Consider the following 16,077-nt stretch of genomic DNA (forward strand, 5'->3'; position numbering starts at 1 on the left):
AAAGGGATATGGTGAGTTAGGAGGTTTTACGCACAGCATTACAGTGGCTCAAACAATCCTCTTTGTTTAAGCCAGTGTGACTAATTGCTCTGAATCGGTGGTGTTAAGACTTCTGTTGTATTTTTGAGAATATTTTTACAGTAAATCTGTCGTTATGTTGCCATTTTTCTTTGTAAAACCATTAAGTAAATGGCTCTGGGCATGCAAAGTCATTTCCTTTTGGAATACCTGCTATGAATTTTGATTTGTTGGTTTTGTTCCAGTGTAGAAAAGCTATTTCAGAAAAGGTCAATATTTTGATGCAGCTGCATTCATTTATTTTTATTTGATCAGTAAGGATTCGATACAAGATAATGCAGTTAGTTTTAGTGTCACGGAGGTCAATGTAATTTACTTGTTATAGTATCTGATGTTTTCAGGCAGTAAATTAAATAAAAAATATTACTATTGGGATTGTGTGATGGCAGAGCACCGTTAGTTCAAGTTTAAACTGGGTGATATATGAAAATGAAACCAAACGATTGCTAAACCCCTCCCACAAACAGCAACTGTCCAATCATAACATAGTGAGCGTGAGATAGAAGAATGAAAAATAACAGTGGTTACTCTGAATGTAAATGGTTAGGAGGGTAGTATATATATGTTTTTAGCCTTTACAAACCTAAACACACATGAAATAAAGTTGAAACCGAGTGCGTTTTCATCTTTTCTAACATAACGTGCAAGTAGCATGTCCAGCGTACCATTTAGTTAAAGTTTCTAAGGCCAAGGGACACATTGTTTACTAGTGTAACAAACTACATTGGTTTGTTGAGTTACCTGTTGTGTTAAAAACAGCCAATTTAGGACAAACACAGCCACAGTTCAGTGTTCCCCCACTGAGTGACAGCCAGACATGCAGGCCAGTGCCGCCGCTCTGCTTTGCTCTTTATTGGATTTAGAGGAGTTTACACTCCAGTGACCCCGGCCAGGACAGCATTATTAAAACATCAGTAGTTCTCATCCTATAAGCTTTTCTCTCGTATCAAAAAAAGTCGAAACATACTGTATTAAAAAAAACACAAAAAAAAACGAACAAGTATGTAAGCCTAAGAGCCGAAGAGGATGTTTGGTCTGGTCTCCTTTTATCACTATAATATAGGTAAAATACTAGGACTGGTGAGTGTGCCTCACGTTTGGCCTTGGACGTGTATTTTTAGGCTGTGTTGCCTCCCGGAGTACACTCGCATGTAGTACTCTTACATGTTAGTACTCGTTAAGACTTGTGTCGTACTTGAATTTAACACGGCAGTGTTTTCTCAAACCGCACACTGCTGATCTGCACTGACCGGAAATGACCGTGACATTTGAACGCATCACCCGCCAACATATCTGCAGCTTTGTTTGGTTAATTTTTTTTAATCCAGAAATGAACATCTTTTCCTACCCTGTGTTTAACTTACAAGATAAACACGCTGATGCCTTCTATGCCGCAGCAGTATAGTTGTACTTGGTGAAAAAATAAGCACTTTTTTTGCAGCAGCAGCTTCCTCAGCTGTTACTCCATTTGCACTGTGTAGCACGTTTCGCAATATCATGTTTGTACCCATCAGCTGCTTATTTAAAAACCCTTTTACATGATACTTGTTTTGATGAGTTAGCAGGGACGGTGCTTTCAACCAGCTAATGAGGGTGTTGGCTTAATTAGCCAGCTAGCGAGCAAGAATTGATGAAATTTGTCTTTTCAGCTAATAAAATCAATGGTTGTGGGATATAAAAATTATAATTTTCCTGCTTTCTGCTTGCATCTAAAATCAAGGATTTGCTGTTTTAGGTATCACAAAGAACATTAAGTGGTAAATCAGCCTTTAAACTGTGTTCTAGCATCGGCTGTTTTAATAACCATCAGCGAGGGCTGAAATTGGGATTGAGCCGAGCGTGAAATCAATCAGTAATGCTCCATATTGTTGACACTACAATACTTGGTGTGCTATGTCATTAATTCAGACATACTGTATCGCTGAATACTTTAAGATGTCCCATAAGTCTTTCCGTATGAATCAGCAGGATTTGAATGCATGTTCTCGTTTCCTCAGCCCGAAATGAATAACTCATCCGTCACTAATGCATCCAGGACCAGTGAGAAGTGAGGCGGTCCGTTTTTACCCTCAGGGCCATCTTCAGTTTGAGGTTGGAGCTCGGTCCGGAGTTCTTGAGAGGAAAGCACTGAGTCAGCGTCATGTCCTCCTCCAACAGCAGGCCATTCAGAGGCACCGTCAGTTTACCCAGCGTGCATTTGTGTTTGTCATCTTTTATCTGTGCAAAGAGACCCAAAGATCTTTGGCTTTTAGACAAGTCAGCTACTTCCACCATTTCAGTGCATGTTCTTATTAAAAAGAGATGTTATCAGTAACATTTTAAATAAGTCATTATGCAGCGTTACCTCCACCTCGAGCTCCTGCCTCTTGGGATTGTGGACGAGGAATGAGAAACAGTCTTCCCACAGAGGTTCCTTGGTCTTGTACCGGATCTTAACGGGCAGACAGATTCATTTATTGGTTGTTAATAAAAAAAAAAAGGCACTTGAGTGCAGCTAATTAAAAACACTTCATTTGAAAAAGTGGGTTAATGGCACCTGTCGGTCATGTTGCACTGACACATCAAACTGCAGATTATGAAAGTCAACAGAGGTTTTAAACAGTACTACTGTATAAAGAGGAACTACACAGATGGATAGCAGAAGAATATGTGTGACCTGAAAACAGGAAATAATAGTAATTCAAATATCGTTGTGTATGCTTTAGTATCTTTATTGATGTTTCTACACTTATAATAATTAGCCAGTTTCCCACAAGATTTGTTCCAATTTAGAGAGAATTCAGGAAGTTATGTTTTTTTTTTTTTTTTTTTTTTCATTGTTTTGATTTTGTTCTTTAGCTAACTGAATTGAAAAGAAATGACAGTGAGATTAAAGTTTTTGAGCTTTAGGGGTTTTTGAGGTCCACATCCACATTGAGTGAATGGTTCTGTATCAGACCCAGAAACCTATTTATACAGAACAGGACAACAATCTTAAACCCAGCATACTGTAGACAGAGTGCAGATCTTTTTATGGCCACACCCTTAACTTTACCACTCTACGTTTCCAAATCGGTCATCTGACACCTGTCCAAATTAACATTTAAAGATGGGACTGAAGGCAAAAAGCTCCAAATATAATAAAGATAAAATCTGACTCATTTTTCTCCAAAGACAAGCACTTCTGGTGCTCAGATGTAAAAGTGTGTGTATGTAAAAATGTGGAGCGAGAGGTTCACTGTGACTCATTTTTGACAATAAACATCGAATCACAGAGTTAAAATTCAGTTTTACAGGCCAATAATGGCAGATGGAAGCTAAAGATTTCAGTGAGAAAGAATTGTGGGCCAGTTTTGGATGAGTTTAATAAATATGGTGCCATATTTTCTGCCCAGCTGCAACAAAAAAATTGTTTTGAATTTTACTGTTTACTGGCTTAAAGCTAATGGCAGACAACACATGATTTCTAAAGATGTTGGCTGTAACATGAATGCATGTATGTTTATAAAGGATCGTGACAGTATTCGGTAGCGTCCTGCGGTTATATGTTCAGTAATGTTGAGGATATTATTGCGAGAAAATTAAAAAATTTCACCCAGCAGCTTGTCCCACTGTGCAGCTGAATATAAAGTTTGTTGATGTCATGTGGTTAGCAGCATATGCAAACATAACTCCAATCTGGGCAGGTATAATCAGCCAGAAACCTCCTGCATCTCATGCCTGCAGTAAATTGTCCGCTTTGACATCAACATGGTCCACTAATGGGCTTCTTCCTCCTTATCATTTTCCCCTTTTGAATGCCAGATAGAAATTTCTCAGGAGAAATAGCTGGTGCGCACACTTCATGTCAGCCCAGAAGCTTGTTAGTTTGCACCTAATGATGTTTTGGTTGCAATAATTCCTCATTTAATGTTCTTTATTTCTGTACAACAATTTGCAGTCCATCTCTCGCTTAGTTCAGCATTCAGAGGGAAGTATTCTGTAACAGGAAGCTTCAAAGAGACAGTTTAAATGTGTGCTGTGCCACAGAGACTTCAACAATGAATGTGAGATACACAGCGTTCTGGTAAAATAAATGCAGCATCTAGTGTTTCCTTGTAAGGATCTATTTTACAACTCAAAGTGGAAAATCTCTAGCAGAAATTACATTTCTCTTTTCATACAGAATACATCACAACTTAAAAGAACAGATCAATAGATTCCCTGGACTACAAAGCCAGAACACAATCTGTCCATGTGATTAGACTCATGCGTGACTCATGACTCACCTTACTCTCAAGTGTTTTGTGTCCAACTGTGAATTGAACATAAGGGCTGGGTTCACTGCTGCTTTTCTTGGCAGACTATTATAGAGAATCAGAGAGAAGGCTGTTAGCTGATTGTACAAGCTGTAAAACACAACTCAGAACTGGACAACACATTGACACCCAAATCTCAAACATTAGCTTGCTGAGACTCAATCAAGCACACAATGGATAAAGAGTCCGCAGTTCAAACAGGAAGAAACATTACCATACGTTTTGACAAGCAGGGCTGCAGGCAGAGAGGCTACCAAGGAGACTGTCGAGCTTTGTCTCCTCTGTGGGCTAAATATAGCATGCTGGGTTTTGACAGCTAAGTATTATTCAGTATTCCTTACAGAATGATAATACCCTACATATCTCCAAGCCAGGGGCTATGACAACAGAGGAAAAGTCTTAACTACCTCCTTATCCCGTCCTTTCTCTCGAGGATGGTGCTTAAATTTGACACCTATTTCTCACCAGCATTAGAATTAAGCTTCTCATTGTAAATACAGGCTGATTATCACAGTCCCACTACTTGACCTTAAAAGGCACAAAAAAGGTTAAAATGTATAAAGTTTCCCAATATGAGTAAAATATGCATGTTCTTAATTTGTGTAAAACATTCATATATTGTATTCTACAGGTGCTACATCTGTCAAGACTGCGTATAAAGTGTACTGTGCATAAAATACTGTCTCCACACGTGTCTGTACAGAAGGAAGGAATCACTTCCCGGCTTCACTTCTCCGGGTTTCCCCCCTTTTTCCCATGTTTAATCTTTTTTGACTTTTTGACTTGACATTTGAACGTCATCAGGCCACACAGTGGTTTTTAACTGAAAGCTAAGAGTTTATCTCACAAATAATCAAGCACACAATTAAACAAATAGCTGATTTTTTTTTTTTTTTTTTATCCTTATCTCTATCTATAATAGATAAATTATTGAAGTGTTTGGCTGTGTCTTTTCAGTAAGAAGTCGGGAAAAACTTTCTGTGGTTGAGGTGACAGGAACCCTGTTAAACTCTCACTAAGGTGCAACTAAATATGTTAGGTGTGAAAATGTTTCCTGTGTTGTTGGATGTAACATATACTTGTCTATTTCACACACAAATATGAAAGTGGTGCAAGTGTGCAGAAGTTTTTGGTGTTTGCTGTTTCCTCCTGTTCAGTTCATGTATTGTATTCATTATGGTGACAGGTGTGCAACATATTCATTCAAATTTAACTTGTGACCTACTGCAGCGTGGCAACATATAGTATCTACATACAGTACCCACATGTTTTTCAGCAATCCTGCAGTAACCACATTTTCTACTGAAGCTCACAATGCGCTTATTTCCTGATTTGATACCATCATAATATTTGGGTGCTAATATGATATGTATTCCGATCCGTTAGTATTGGCGATTCTACGAGTTTTGCGATTCAATATTAGGATTTTATATTTTACCCTTTTTGTTTACTTTTTTTAACAATGAACCACAGGAAAACCTTCAATTTTCTAGACTCTTTGTATGTCATGAGTCATATCTCAAAACAATGTCTGCCAATCTTTCTGAGTTTCATTGTAGCAGCATCATTGCTACCAACCCCGAGGCTCTGTATTAAAGCCACGCTAACAAAATAGAAACACCACCTAAAAAATCAGTAGGCCACGGGCCAATAGGTCAGTTAGATGTACTGTTGTAATAAAGTAAAATAAACTACTGTTATAATAGAATTAAATTAAGTGCTGTTAAAATAAAGTTGAATAAAGTAGTTATAATGAAATTAATCAAAACTGAACCATTCATGCATTTATTTTGAAGAACCGTGCTGGCGTAGGGCGGAAGTGTTATTGTTGTTACAGCTTCCGGTCAACAGATGGTTTTGACAAAAGAAGTTAGCTGATAGCAACTAGAGGGCAGTACCTTTACCGATCAGCTCCCAGGCTGTTAGCTGCTAACTTTCAGTACACTAGCTCAGTGTAAATAATAAGTTAAATATTAATTGGGGAATCAGCAAATCGGTTTAAAAATAAGAAAATAAAGACTCCCGATACTAGAGTGAATCATTTTTTTTCCATCCCTAAAAGCTCACACTGGTCTGCGCCTAGGTGTGTCAATTCAGAGCCATCCACAAAATGTGATAATGCTATCTAAATGACTATTCTGATGACAAAGATATAAAACAATTTAAAAAAACCGACTCTGACTTGGATGAGATTTCATTTTAGACTTATGAACATCTTAATATGGACTGATGGAAGAAAATATAAGACTGCGGCACATTTAATAAAACATCACAGCAGTTTTATATCCATTGACGAGGACATAAAAGGTAGAGCCTCCGTCTGCCACGCTGCTGGCAGCCAGCGCTGCAGTGACGGTGACAAACACTGAACCACTGAACCACTGTGGGCAAACCTCAAGCATTTGTGCGCTTGCTGACCTGTAAACACCAGATAAAAATGATACACAATGCTGCAGTGAGTTTTGCTGCCTGCTGGACCGAGGAAGCACCGCCGTGTGTGTCTGTGTGTGTGCGTGTGTGTGTGTGTGTGTGTGTGTGTGTGTGTGTGTGTGTGTGTGTGTGTGTGTGTGTGTGTGTGTGTGTGTGCGCGCGCGTGTGAGAGAGTGGAAGACTTGAAACCTCCTGTAAATATTAAAGGTAAGAAACGACTCCTGCTAACTAAGTATGCAGCTGCAGATTTCTGCGTTAACTGAAACCAAGCAGCCCTGTTATTACTGATTATAGTAATCGTGGTTGTTATAGTGGCCGGTTAACAGGCCTGTTTCCACTTCTACACGCCTCCTTCGATCAAAATTAATGTATCATTTTCTTTGATTAACCCTCGTGTTGTCCTCGGGTTAAAATGCTGTGTTCAACCAAGTTCTATTTTATTTTCATATTTTTTGGGGGGATCATTGATGACAAGGAGGCTGTGAGGGTTTCTTTAAAGAATGTTGACCAATGATCCCCAAAAAAATATAAAAATATAGAAATAAAATAGAACTTGGTTGAACACAGCTGAGGGTCATTTTGACCCGAGGACAACACGAGAGTTAAACCTAATTACTCAGTGCCTATGGTATCTGTACATTTTTCAGGCAAACGTGAGGTATGTTTGTCCTACACAGCAGAAGAAATGTAGAAATACTGGCCTGACAAGCGTGAAGTTACTGATTTTCTGATTACAAGTTCCGACATGATCAGCGCCCTCGATTAGCAAACACAGTGGCAGACATGCTGCTCCCGAAACTGGGTTGTTCTGCAGCTTTGCTCAATTCAATTGTAATACAAGCGGGTACATGCAGGGTCCGTCTGACAGGCAGGAGAGTGACAATCACTCGAACAATATCGAATGCAAAATTAGCTGTATTTTTTTGTTTGTTTTCATTTGTATTTGATTTGATAAAATGAAAATAAAAACATCTGACTGCAATATTTGATTTCTGCATGCAAGATCAGAACTTGGGGAATGTGAAACTGACTCATCATTCAGGAGAAAGGAGTGCATATCACAACCAAGGCATAAAACAGACAAGGCAATCACCCATCTTCATGCATATGCATATGCATATGTGTATATACACATATATATATATGTATATATATATGTATATGTATATATATATATGTATATGTATATATATATATTGTTTTGAAACAACAAATTCACTGTGTTTGTCTGGTAATCATCACAATCACATGATGTTGGATGGTGCACTTGAGGGCCAGCACAGGTGAGACACGGGGTGTGATCTGTACATGCAGTCCATTTTTCCCACATTACCTTCAGAGCCTTAAAGACTGAGACTTGCTTCAACCCGTCATAGGTGAAATCTGACAAGTTGCTCTTTAAGCCACAAGGAGATTTGGGGGAGAAAATCACACCCAGAATTAGTAGGACGGGAATGATTCGGTATGATTTAAGAGGCATGAGGAAAAACCCAGAAAAGAAATGGTGGAATTTGTGCTGAAACGTAAACAGGATGGCTAATTAATGAATAAATAAATAAATAATAAGCAGTAGTGTTGGGGCTGATATTGTTGACACTGTAAGAAGATGCAAATAAAAACACTGGTCAGAATAATGAGGGTTTTCTCTCCAGGGAAGACTTGGAGGAGCTAGTTTAAGACGCAGTGTGCTGAAGGCTTTCTGTATCTGTGCGGCCACACACCGACACTGACGGATTATATTATTATGCGCTCTGCCCCCGAATTCTTTGTACTGTAGGTATTCTCTTCTTCAGCCTCGAGCTAAGCACCTGCTTTGTCAGAATATGCATCTGAACAACCAGCAGACCCGGCTGCCTGCAAGCCAGAGTCCTCTGTTTTGAAGTGTCTGCTTCATGTTAATGGACATTTTCACGACATTACAATAAAACCGTGCAGCCACCACATGCCTTAGGATACATGGTTTTAAGGACTCCTGTTACTCTTCAACCCACATCATTGCACACCACTAATGCTAACACTGTGAAGATGCAAAAGTACTGCCGGACTCACAAATATGGTTCTATACTCAGAGGTATTGCTCTCACAAAAGACTAAGCCCGATGCTCTCCTCTCACTTAGGTTTCCACAGCCTAAGCTGCCTGTGAAGACGCTCTTGGATGAAGAGGAAAGAGAATGAAGAGGAAACATCAGTACGTTTTACTTCTCTGGGTGCAGTAGAAACTTTTCTAATCTCATTTTTTTTTTTTTCAAGGCTCCTGAAAAGTGTAAGTTTAAGAGGCTCAAAGTTCTCATCTAACACCACTGACAAAAAGTTTGATGCGAGACAGAATCCCTGAGCTGAAATCACTTCATATCTAACTTGCTAAAAAACAGCGACTGAAGTTTGGAGTATAATCAGGACACGATTCAAACAGTTTGTCCTGTAGTTGTTACAGTCCCCTTGAAGTGAATGAAAACTAAATTTCAGAAAGAACATAGAAGTCAAGGTGATGAAGTCACTCAAGTCACAAAGAATAAACACGATGGTACAAAAACCGGAATGTGAAGCATTGCCCTGGACAACAATCTTCATTGAAACAACACATTTCTTACTAACCTGGTTCATTGTTGGTAAATGTGGTGTGTATGGTTTAGGTGGACAACAAGAAGCCTGCATAAGCCTTATGCTATATTTTAGTACAATAAATAGCATCAGAACAGTAGCATTACCAGCATGAAAATAAAGTGAGCACTGCAGTATCTTACTGGTAGGTTCTTTGCTGAGTCCAGATAGACCAACAGCAGTGCTGACGACAGCCCGTCATTGGCCAGGCTTCTGTCTGCACGCACACTTCGCAGCACCTGATTGGACAAGACGGACAGTGATGTATCCAAACCTCCATTATCAGCAGCAAGTATGTAAACAATGGCGGACAAGCTATGCTCAGCTGAAGTAAGAAAGTTATTTTCAGTGTGGTACCTGGTCCAACTTCTCCGTAGTGTTGAACAGAGACAGCCACTCCAGTTTTAAGTGGAGCTTCCCCGTAGGAGCTTCTTCTAGATCAAACCACTGCAACAATGTGGCCAAACATCACAGGTAAGTGTTTACATCAAGTCAGTGAAGGGGCATTTCCAAAACCTTGAGGGGCTGTGCGAAAAGACAATAGTTTGCTTATTTGTTACTTCAGTTAAATGACAAGACTGACCCCTCTCTCAAGTAAGTGTTGGACGTGTGAAGCTGGTTAACCTGTATCACAAACACCTGAAACCCAAGGGTAACAAAATCTCAACACCAGCACCTGTAAAGCCTGTTTTAATAACACATTATATCTCTTTGTTTATTTCTAACAAAATCTTAAGTGAAAGAAAACACCTTGTTGTGTTTTTTTGGGGGAGGGGGGGGGATGTGCCGGTAGAGAAACATCCTTGAGTTGCCAGGCAATAAACGGTGACTGAAGATATAATGTGTTAATTAGTGAGCTTTAGGGCTGGCGGTGGGTCATTCTCTTTGGGAAGAGCCAGGCTAACTGTTTCCCCTTGCTTCCATTCTTTGTGCTAATCTAAGCTAACCAGCTGCTGGCTTTAGCTTCACATTGAGCGGGCAGATATGAGAAAACTAACAAGCCCGAGTTTTACTCCTGACAAGGAAGCGGAAAAAAAAAAGATTTCCCAAAGTGTCTAACTCTTATTTTAAGACATATAAACACAAAAGCAGTTCTAATTAAATGATTGTGATTAATGTGTCTCACCTCATCGACCTTCTGTTCTTTGTGCAGCTCAGTCATATCAATCATGAGGCTGCAAATAATGACAAATAATGACTGAAATTTAAATAACAGCACACGGTGAACAGAACAATTACGCCAATTAATCAGAACAGAGGTGGTCCAGATATCGATTGGCTTCTTGGTCTTGCTAGCACTGGGTGTAGTGTTACAGACTTGGGGCAAAATCAATAAAATCTGCTCTCGGGCTGGTAACTGTGGGATAACACCTCTGCTTCACTATGACGGATGTCTCGTAGCAGACGAAGGTGCATCACACCTCCCCCCAGGTTTTAGCTTTGTGTTTGGGATCTACCAGAGCCTCAGCTTGTTGTCATACGGCCTAATTACGAGAAAAGCTCATTCTTACCTGTCGGTTACATTGCTGAGGTGCAACAGACCTAGTTTCTTTTGAAATGCGTGCAATAAGATCACAGCAGGGAATAAAATGAGAGAGACTCGCCTTCCCAGGAAATCGTCTTTGTCCGGATCCTCATCAAACAGCTCGATCTCAAGATGCTGACCTGAGTGCTCGTACACCAGCGCCTGATGAGCACAAGAACATATGGATGCTCGGTCAAACTAGTCAATAGATACTTATTAATGCAAACCAGGAGAGGACACAATCAAGACTTAACATGTAAGCTACTTAAGCAAGTAATAGAAGGAAATAAATCAATGGCCATTTTCACACTGGCAACAAAGGATTGTGAATTCTCTGTTGTAAACATCCATCATCTACTTTGAGAGACATCCCAAACTTGTTACCTCGTAAACTTCGTTCCACTTGGGATGGAGGCTCTCCTTAATCGTCTTGCTCTGGAACAGCTGGTTGCCGATCTGCAGGACACCGTAGGGGTCAGATTTGCCCTTGATTAGCCCCCCCAGAAATTTATCTTTCCCTTCCAGATCCTGAGCCTCCAGGAAGTGAATCCTCAGGACTCCCTGTGGGGACATGCAGAGCAGAAAGTCAAGGGGGAGTTGATAAGATATGACATTACCCGTCCCGAGCAGACGGAAGCCAAGCCGGCAGGGTGAAAGTAGGTAGGTAGGTAGGTAGGTATTTACTTTATTAATCCCCGAGGGGAAATTTTTTCGCTACAGCAGCATACAGAAGCAATAAGATAATAATAGAAATAATAGAATAAAATAATAGAATAATAGAGTACAAAGGAAGCACAGCCCTAAACAGAAGCCCGTGGTAACGGGTCGAGGCAAACAGCCGCCCACCTCTGAGTCTGATTCTGTCTGAGGTTTCTGCCTGTTTAAAAGGGAGGTTTTCCCCCCCACTGTCGCCAAATGCTGCTCTTGTGGGAATTGCTGAATTGTTGGATTTTTCCATTATAATATAGTACGGTCTTTATCATACTATATGAAGTGTCCTGAGATTATTTTGGTTGGGATTTGGTTCTATATAAATAAAGTTTAAAGTGACAAAACATAAGCTTGTTTAGAAAAAAGTTGACTCCATATCACAGCCAAACTGAACAGGTACTAATCCTCAGGGATACACATGTACTTGCTCAAACTTAGCACTTGGGGAGAGTAGTTTCTGAAGGGAGAACCAGAACCAGTACATCAGCTCGGCACAAGTATATTCTTACATCATTCTCCTAGTTTCTGAAATGTATTCAGCGTTCAGACATATAAAGCGGCTGCAGTATCAAATTTGCATATCATAGAAGAGTGGACTATTGGCCTTGGTGGAGGTCTGCGTGCACTTCTAGTTTAAATTGAATTAAACGCCATAACTGAGGGAAGTAGAAAAACACAAGAAGCAAAAATCAGTCTGAATGTTGCATCATAATAAAAAGTGATGGTGACATCAATACTTGTTTGCATGCAAATGAGAAATGCAGAACATTTTAGGAATTTACTTTTACTTTCTGGACTATAAACGTCTTTAAAAGGAAGATTGTTTGCGAAGATGTAAGTGTCCACTTAGCAACTCCAGCAATGGTTGTTCAGAAAATTTCACGAATAGTCAGGTGACATTTCTAAAAGGCAAAGCAGCAAAACCTCGCATTTGAAAGAGAGAAAGTTGTTTGTTTGATGAATGGAATAGATGATTAACATGTGGTTCCACATTGAAGTCAGATTGGAAAAGTTACACAAAAAAATGCTGAGTTAATTCAATTCATTGAATAACTGTAGGATAAAAAAAAAAACTGAAAAATAATGAAATAGTCTACCCACAACAAAGATTTTACTTGCAGTAAAATGTTCATCTTGTTGCCATGGATACAAGTCCTCGTGACACAGTTTGAACATGATTTTTTGCTCCTGTGGCTCTTTTTGTTTCATTCTGTGTCGGTTGCTGCGAGTTACCTTCAAAACGCTGATAGCTTCTTTATTACTGAAAGAGTCAAAGAACTCTTTAATGTCATAACGACACCCTTTGAGATGTGAGACGATCAAGGGCTTTGATCAACTAACCATGAGCTCCCCCGATGACGCTCATGAACTGACTAAATACTTAGAAGAGACATATCAAACCAGCATATGTTTATAATCGGGTGTATTAAAAATTATATTAGTACCTTTGGCATTGGAAAGCGTAGCTTGGCCAGCTCCACGTCTCCGACCAGTGGGATAGTGATACGGTTGGGTAGAACCAAATAACTGTAGATAATGTCTTGAATGAGGCTGTCAGAAAAACCACTGTAAGGACAGGAGGGAGGGTTGGGACAAGGGAGGAAAAGGTAGATAAACAGAACGAAGCAATGAATCATTTAAAAGACAGTACGGGTGCCCTTGGGTTATAAATATTCTCCTTTAAGCTCAGTTTAGTACAGTATTTCTGCTCTACATGTGAGATGTTATTAGGAAAATTGGAGTCAGTTCAAGCATGTTGCTGCTGCTCGCCAACAAACCTCTGAATATCTATCTGATCCACTGATGATTCAACGCTGCATGACAACGACAATGACAGCGAGGGTACACAATGACATTACCGCCAGGCTTTCCTTTATTCATTTAGCTGCCACGGCACATCTGGAAAATTGCAATCAAGGCTAGAAAAAATAGGATTACTGTGAAAATTCATCATACTGGGTTATTGTTAAGCCTGTCCCTCGGTTATTATGGAGGGGCCCATAGATCATGATGGGGCTATCCTAATCAGGGGCTGTCGTACATAGCCCCAGATACCAACTGAGAGTGCTCCTGAAATCATTTCTGGAGTGATACCAACCCACACAGGCAAAATCTTCAAAGGGGGCTACAAGAAACGCCTAAGTGCTGCCGTGTGAGATACAACAGCATTGTCAGTCAACAATCAGCCGAAAAAAAAATTGACATTTACTTCCACAGGACCCGATGTACCGTTCCCTTGTGCTTTGTAGTTGGTGTACAAATTTACAGTAGCTGGCTAACAGCCTGTGTGTAATTGGTGTTATAAATTTTGTAAACTGGTATCGTTGGTATCTTGTTGAATTAGGTACAAGATATTTTCACTGTCCTCTGCGAAATGTTCTTGTTTACCAGAAATGTTGCGTTAGTCACAAAAATCAACTTCCATTAAAACAGCTATACAAGTATTTAGTCAAAGTTCACTTTAAAACCACAATCTGTCTGTCTGAATTATGTTTTACTCTATCATAATTATAATATCATAGAGATGTCTCACCTATGAGAAAAAAACAGCATGTAAAACTTGCAAGAGCTAGAAAACAAAAGTAAAATGCAAAGTTTAGGCACCTCTGACTGGGTAGATGGTGTCAGCATTCGCTTTATGTAATGTATGTGATATTTATCAATCATCAGGGCATAACATGAAGGTTTTACGACTTGCATATTTGTTACAAAGTTGGCGAATAGCCCCCAACCTCGACCCGCTCTCTGTTTCTGTTGTTTACTCCGCTCTCGGGCATTGTGCATTTTTATTCCCATCATTATTAGGCTCACAGCCACTCTACAACACCCACAGATTTCCCCTTGACAGTAAGCCCCGACGGCAGAGAAGTCGCAGCACATCTGACCCTAATTTATAGTACATTAGCAAACACAGGCTAAAGGCCAACTGATTCATCGGGCTCAAAGCACTTCGCTCAGCAGAGACCAAAGTCCACAGCCAACACTGAGCGTCATTATGCTTTTTATTTATTTTTATTTTTACCAGGCATACATATTGAAAAAACAAACGACAACTAACAAGTAAGGAGAATTAGTCTCTAAATGTCAAACCATGCAGATATGTGAGCAAATGATAATTCAGCAGCAGCTATTTGATATTTCAGAGCAAACAGGAGCACACTGGAATTCCTTGTAGGTGTTGATCAAGATACAGTAATATAGTCAAGGTTATGAATCAGCTCCAATTCTATGCGATTCACAGTTTATTTATTTTGTAAATACTTGCAATTACTTACCACCTTAGCAGTTATTACTGTCTTGGAGGTTTTGTAATTGTTATGAGTGCAAGAAATCCCGAGGAGAAACGACACTTTCTGAGGCTTCCCTGCGTTACCAATGAAAATTCCTTTAAATCAGAAACTTTCCAGCGCAGTACCGAAGCAGCACAGACTGCACATGAAATAAACTCAATTTAGCTGCCTGGGATTTTTCTGGAGCCAGGAGAAACATTCATTTGATCAATCCTCATCTAATCTTCCGGTGCAACGGCGGGCAGAAGCATTACGACTCTCGGGTGGGGGGAAAGATCAGAGCCGCAGCTTTTCTACAGCTGAGGGTGTAAAAGGATTCCTGCTGCATCGGCACTTATTGTGGGATTTTTGCTGCTCCCCTGGCACCCTCGTGCACCTGGTGTATGTGTGAGTGCATGGAAACTAATGACAGTGTGCTGTCTCAACAACAACTGGATGAATTGCCATCAAATTTGTCACAGACAACGTTCAGAATGAATTGCAATCACTTCAGCTGACACTCATCCGACACCACCGTCAGGTCAAACGTTTTTTTTTTTCAATACATACGTCTGCTAACACACCAAAAAGATCATGAATATCATAAACACTATGCCCAATAAACATGTAAACACAGCATGTTAGCATTGTCACTGTGCTAAAATGCTAACCTTGACATTTTTATCATATAATTGCTGTGCTTAAGTACAGCCTAACAGAGCTGCTGGCCTGGCTTTTGACTCTTGTTTTGATTTAGAATTACATATTACAACATGTAAATAAACATGTGTTACATAATAAAAACAGGGTTTAAGAGGCACACTGGGCGAGCCTTCAAGGAGGCAGCTGATGCTGTCTGTCGAACTTTGTACTTAGATAACTCTGTAGCTGCAGCTACGATTTCACCACGTGGACCTCTCCAGCACCAGCTAACCCCATCTTTCTGCAAGTGCACCCCCCCCTCTTCTCCCCTACCTCCAAACCAACAACACACCCCACATCCGAGCACACAAGCTCGACGGATCCATTTCACCCCCACAGAGCACTCAACAGCAGGGCTGGAAGAGGGCGTCCACTGAGCTCTGCCTGTGTAAACATGTTTGTCCACAGCAGCAGGGAATGTGACAAGCATCTGTAATCCCAGAAAATGACAAGCAGTATTCATGAATGTGTCAACTTCATTTA

The 16,077-nt window shown here is 40.1% G+C and overlaps 1 protein-coding gene across 5 annotated transcripts in view; it reads right to left on the bottom strand.

The window, feature by feature from the left end:
• Positions 1–16,077, bottom strand: part of esyt2b (extended synaptotagmin-like protein 2b) — a 33,773-nt gene that overhangs the window by 2,904 nt on the left and 14,792 nt on the right. For 2 of the 5 annotated variants that reach the window (XM_069159535.1, XM_069159541.1), the window contains 11 exons: positions 13,069–13,189; positions 11,297–11,473; positions 10,992–11,074; positions 10,514–10,562; positions 9,745–9,834; positions 9,531–9,626; positions 8,835–8,936; positions 8,119–8,181; positions 4,326–4,400; positions 2,423–2,509; positions 2,146–2,295 (listed from right to left, as the gene is read on the bottom strand). In XM_069159535.1, coding sequence (XP_069015636.1) covers positions 2,146–2,295; positions 2,423–2,509; positions 4,326–4,400; positions 8,119–8,181; positions 8,835–8,936; positions 9,531–9,626; positions 9,745–9,834; positions 10,514–10,562; positions 10,992–11,074; positions 11,297–11,473; positions 13,069–13,189 — 1,093 coding nt within the window. The remainder of the gene's footprint in view (positions 1–2,145; positions 2,296–2,422; positions 2,510–4,325; positions 4,401–8,118; positions 8,182–8,834; positions 8,937–9,530; positions 9,627–9,744; positions 9,835–10,513; positions 10,563–10,991; positions 11,075–11,296; positions 11,474–13,068; positions 13,190–16,077) is intronic. The other 3 variants (XM_069159539.1, XM_069159536.1, XM_069159540.1) reach the window with 3 other exon arrangements.

Source organism: Embiotoca jacksoni, unplaced genomic scaffold, assembly GCF_022577435.1.
Source record: "Embiotoca jacksoni isolate LCO1_2020_lvr unplaced genomic scaffold, fEmbJac1.0.p SCAF_25, whole genome shotgun sequence".
NCBI classification, from domain to species: domain Eukaryota; kingdom Metazoa; phylum Chordata; class Actinopteri; family Embiotocidae; genus Embiotoca; species Embiotoca jacksoni.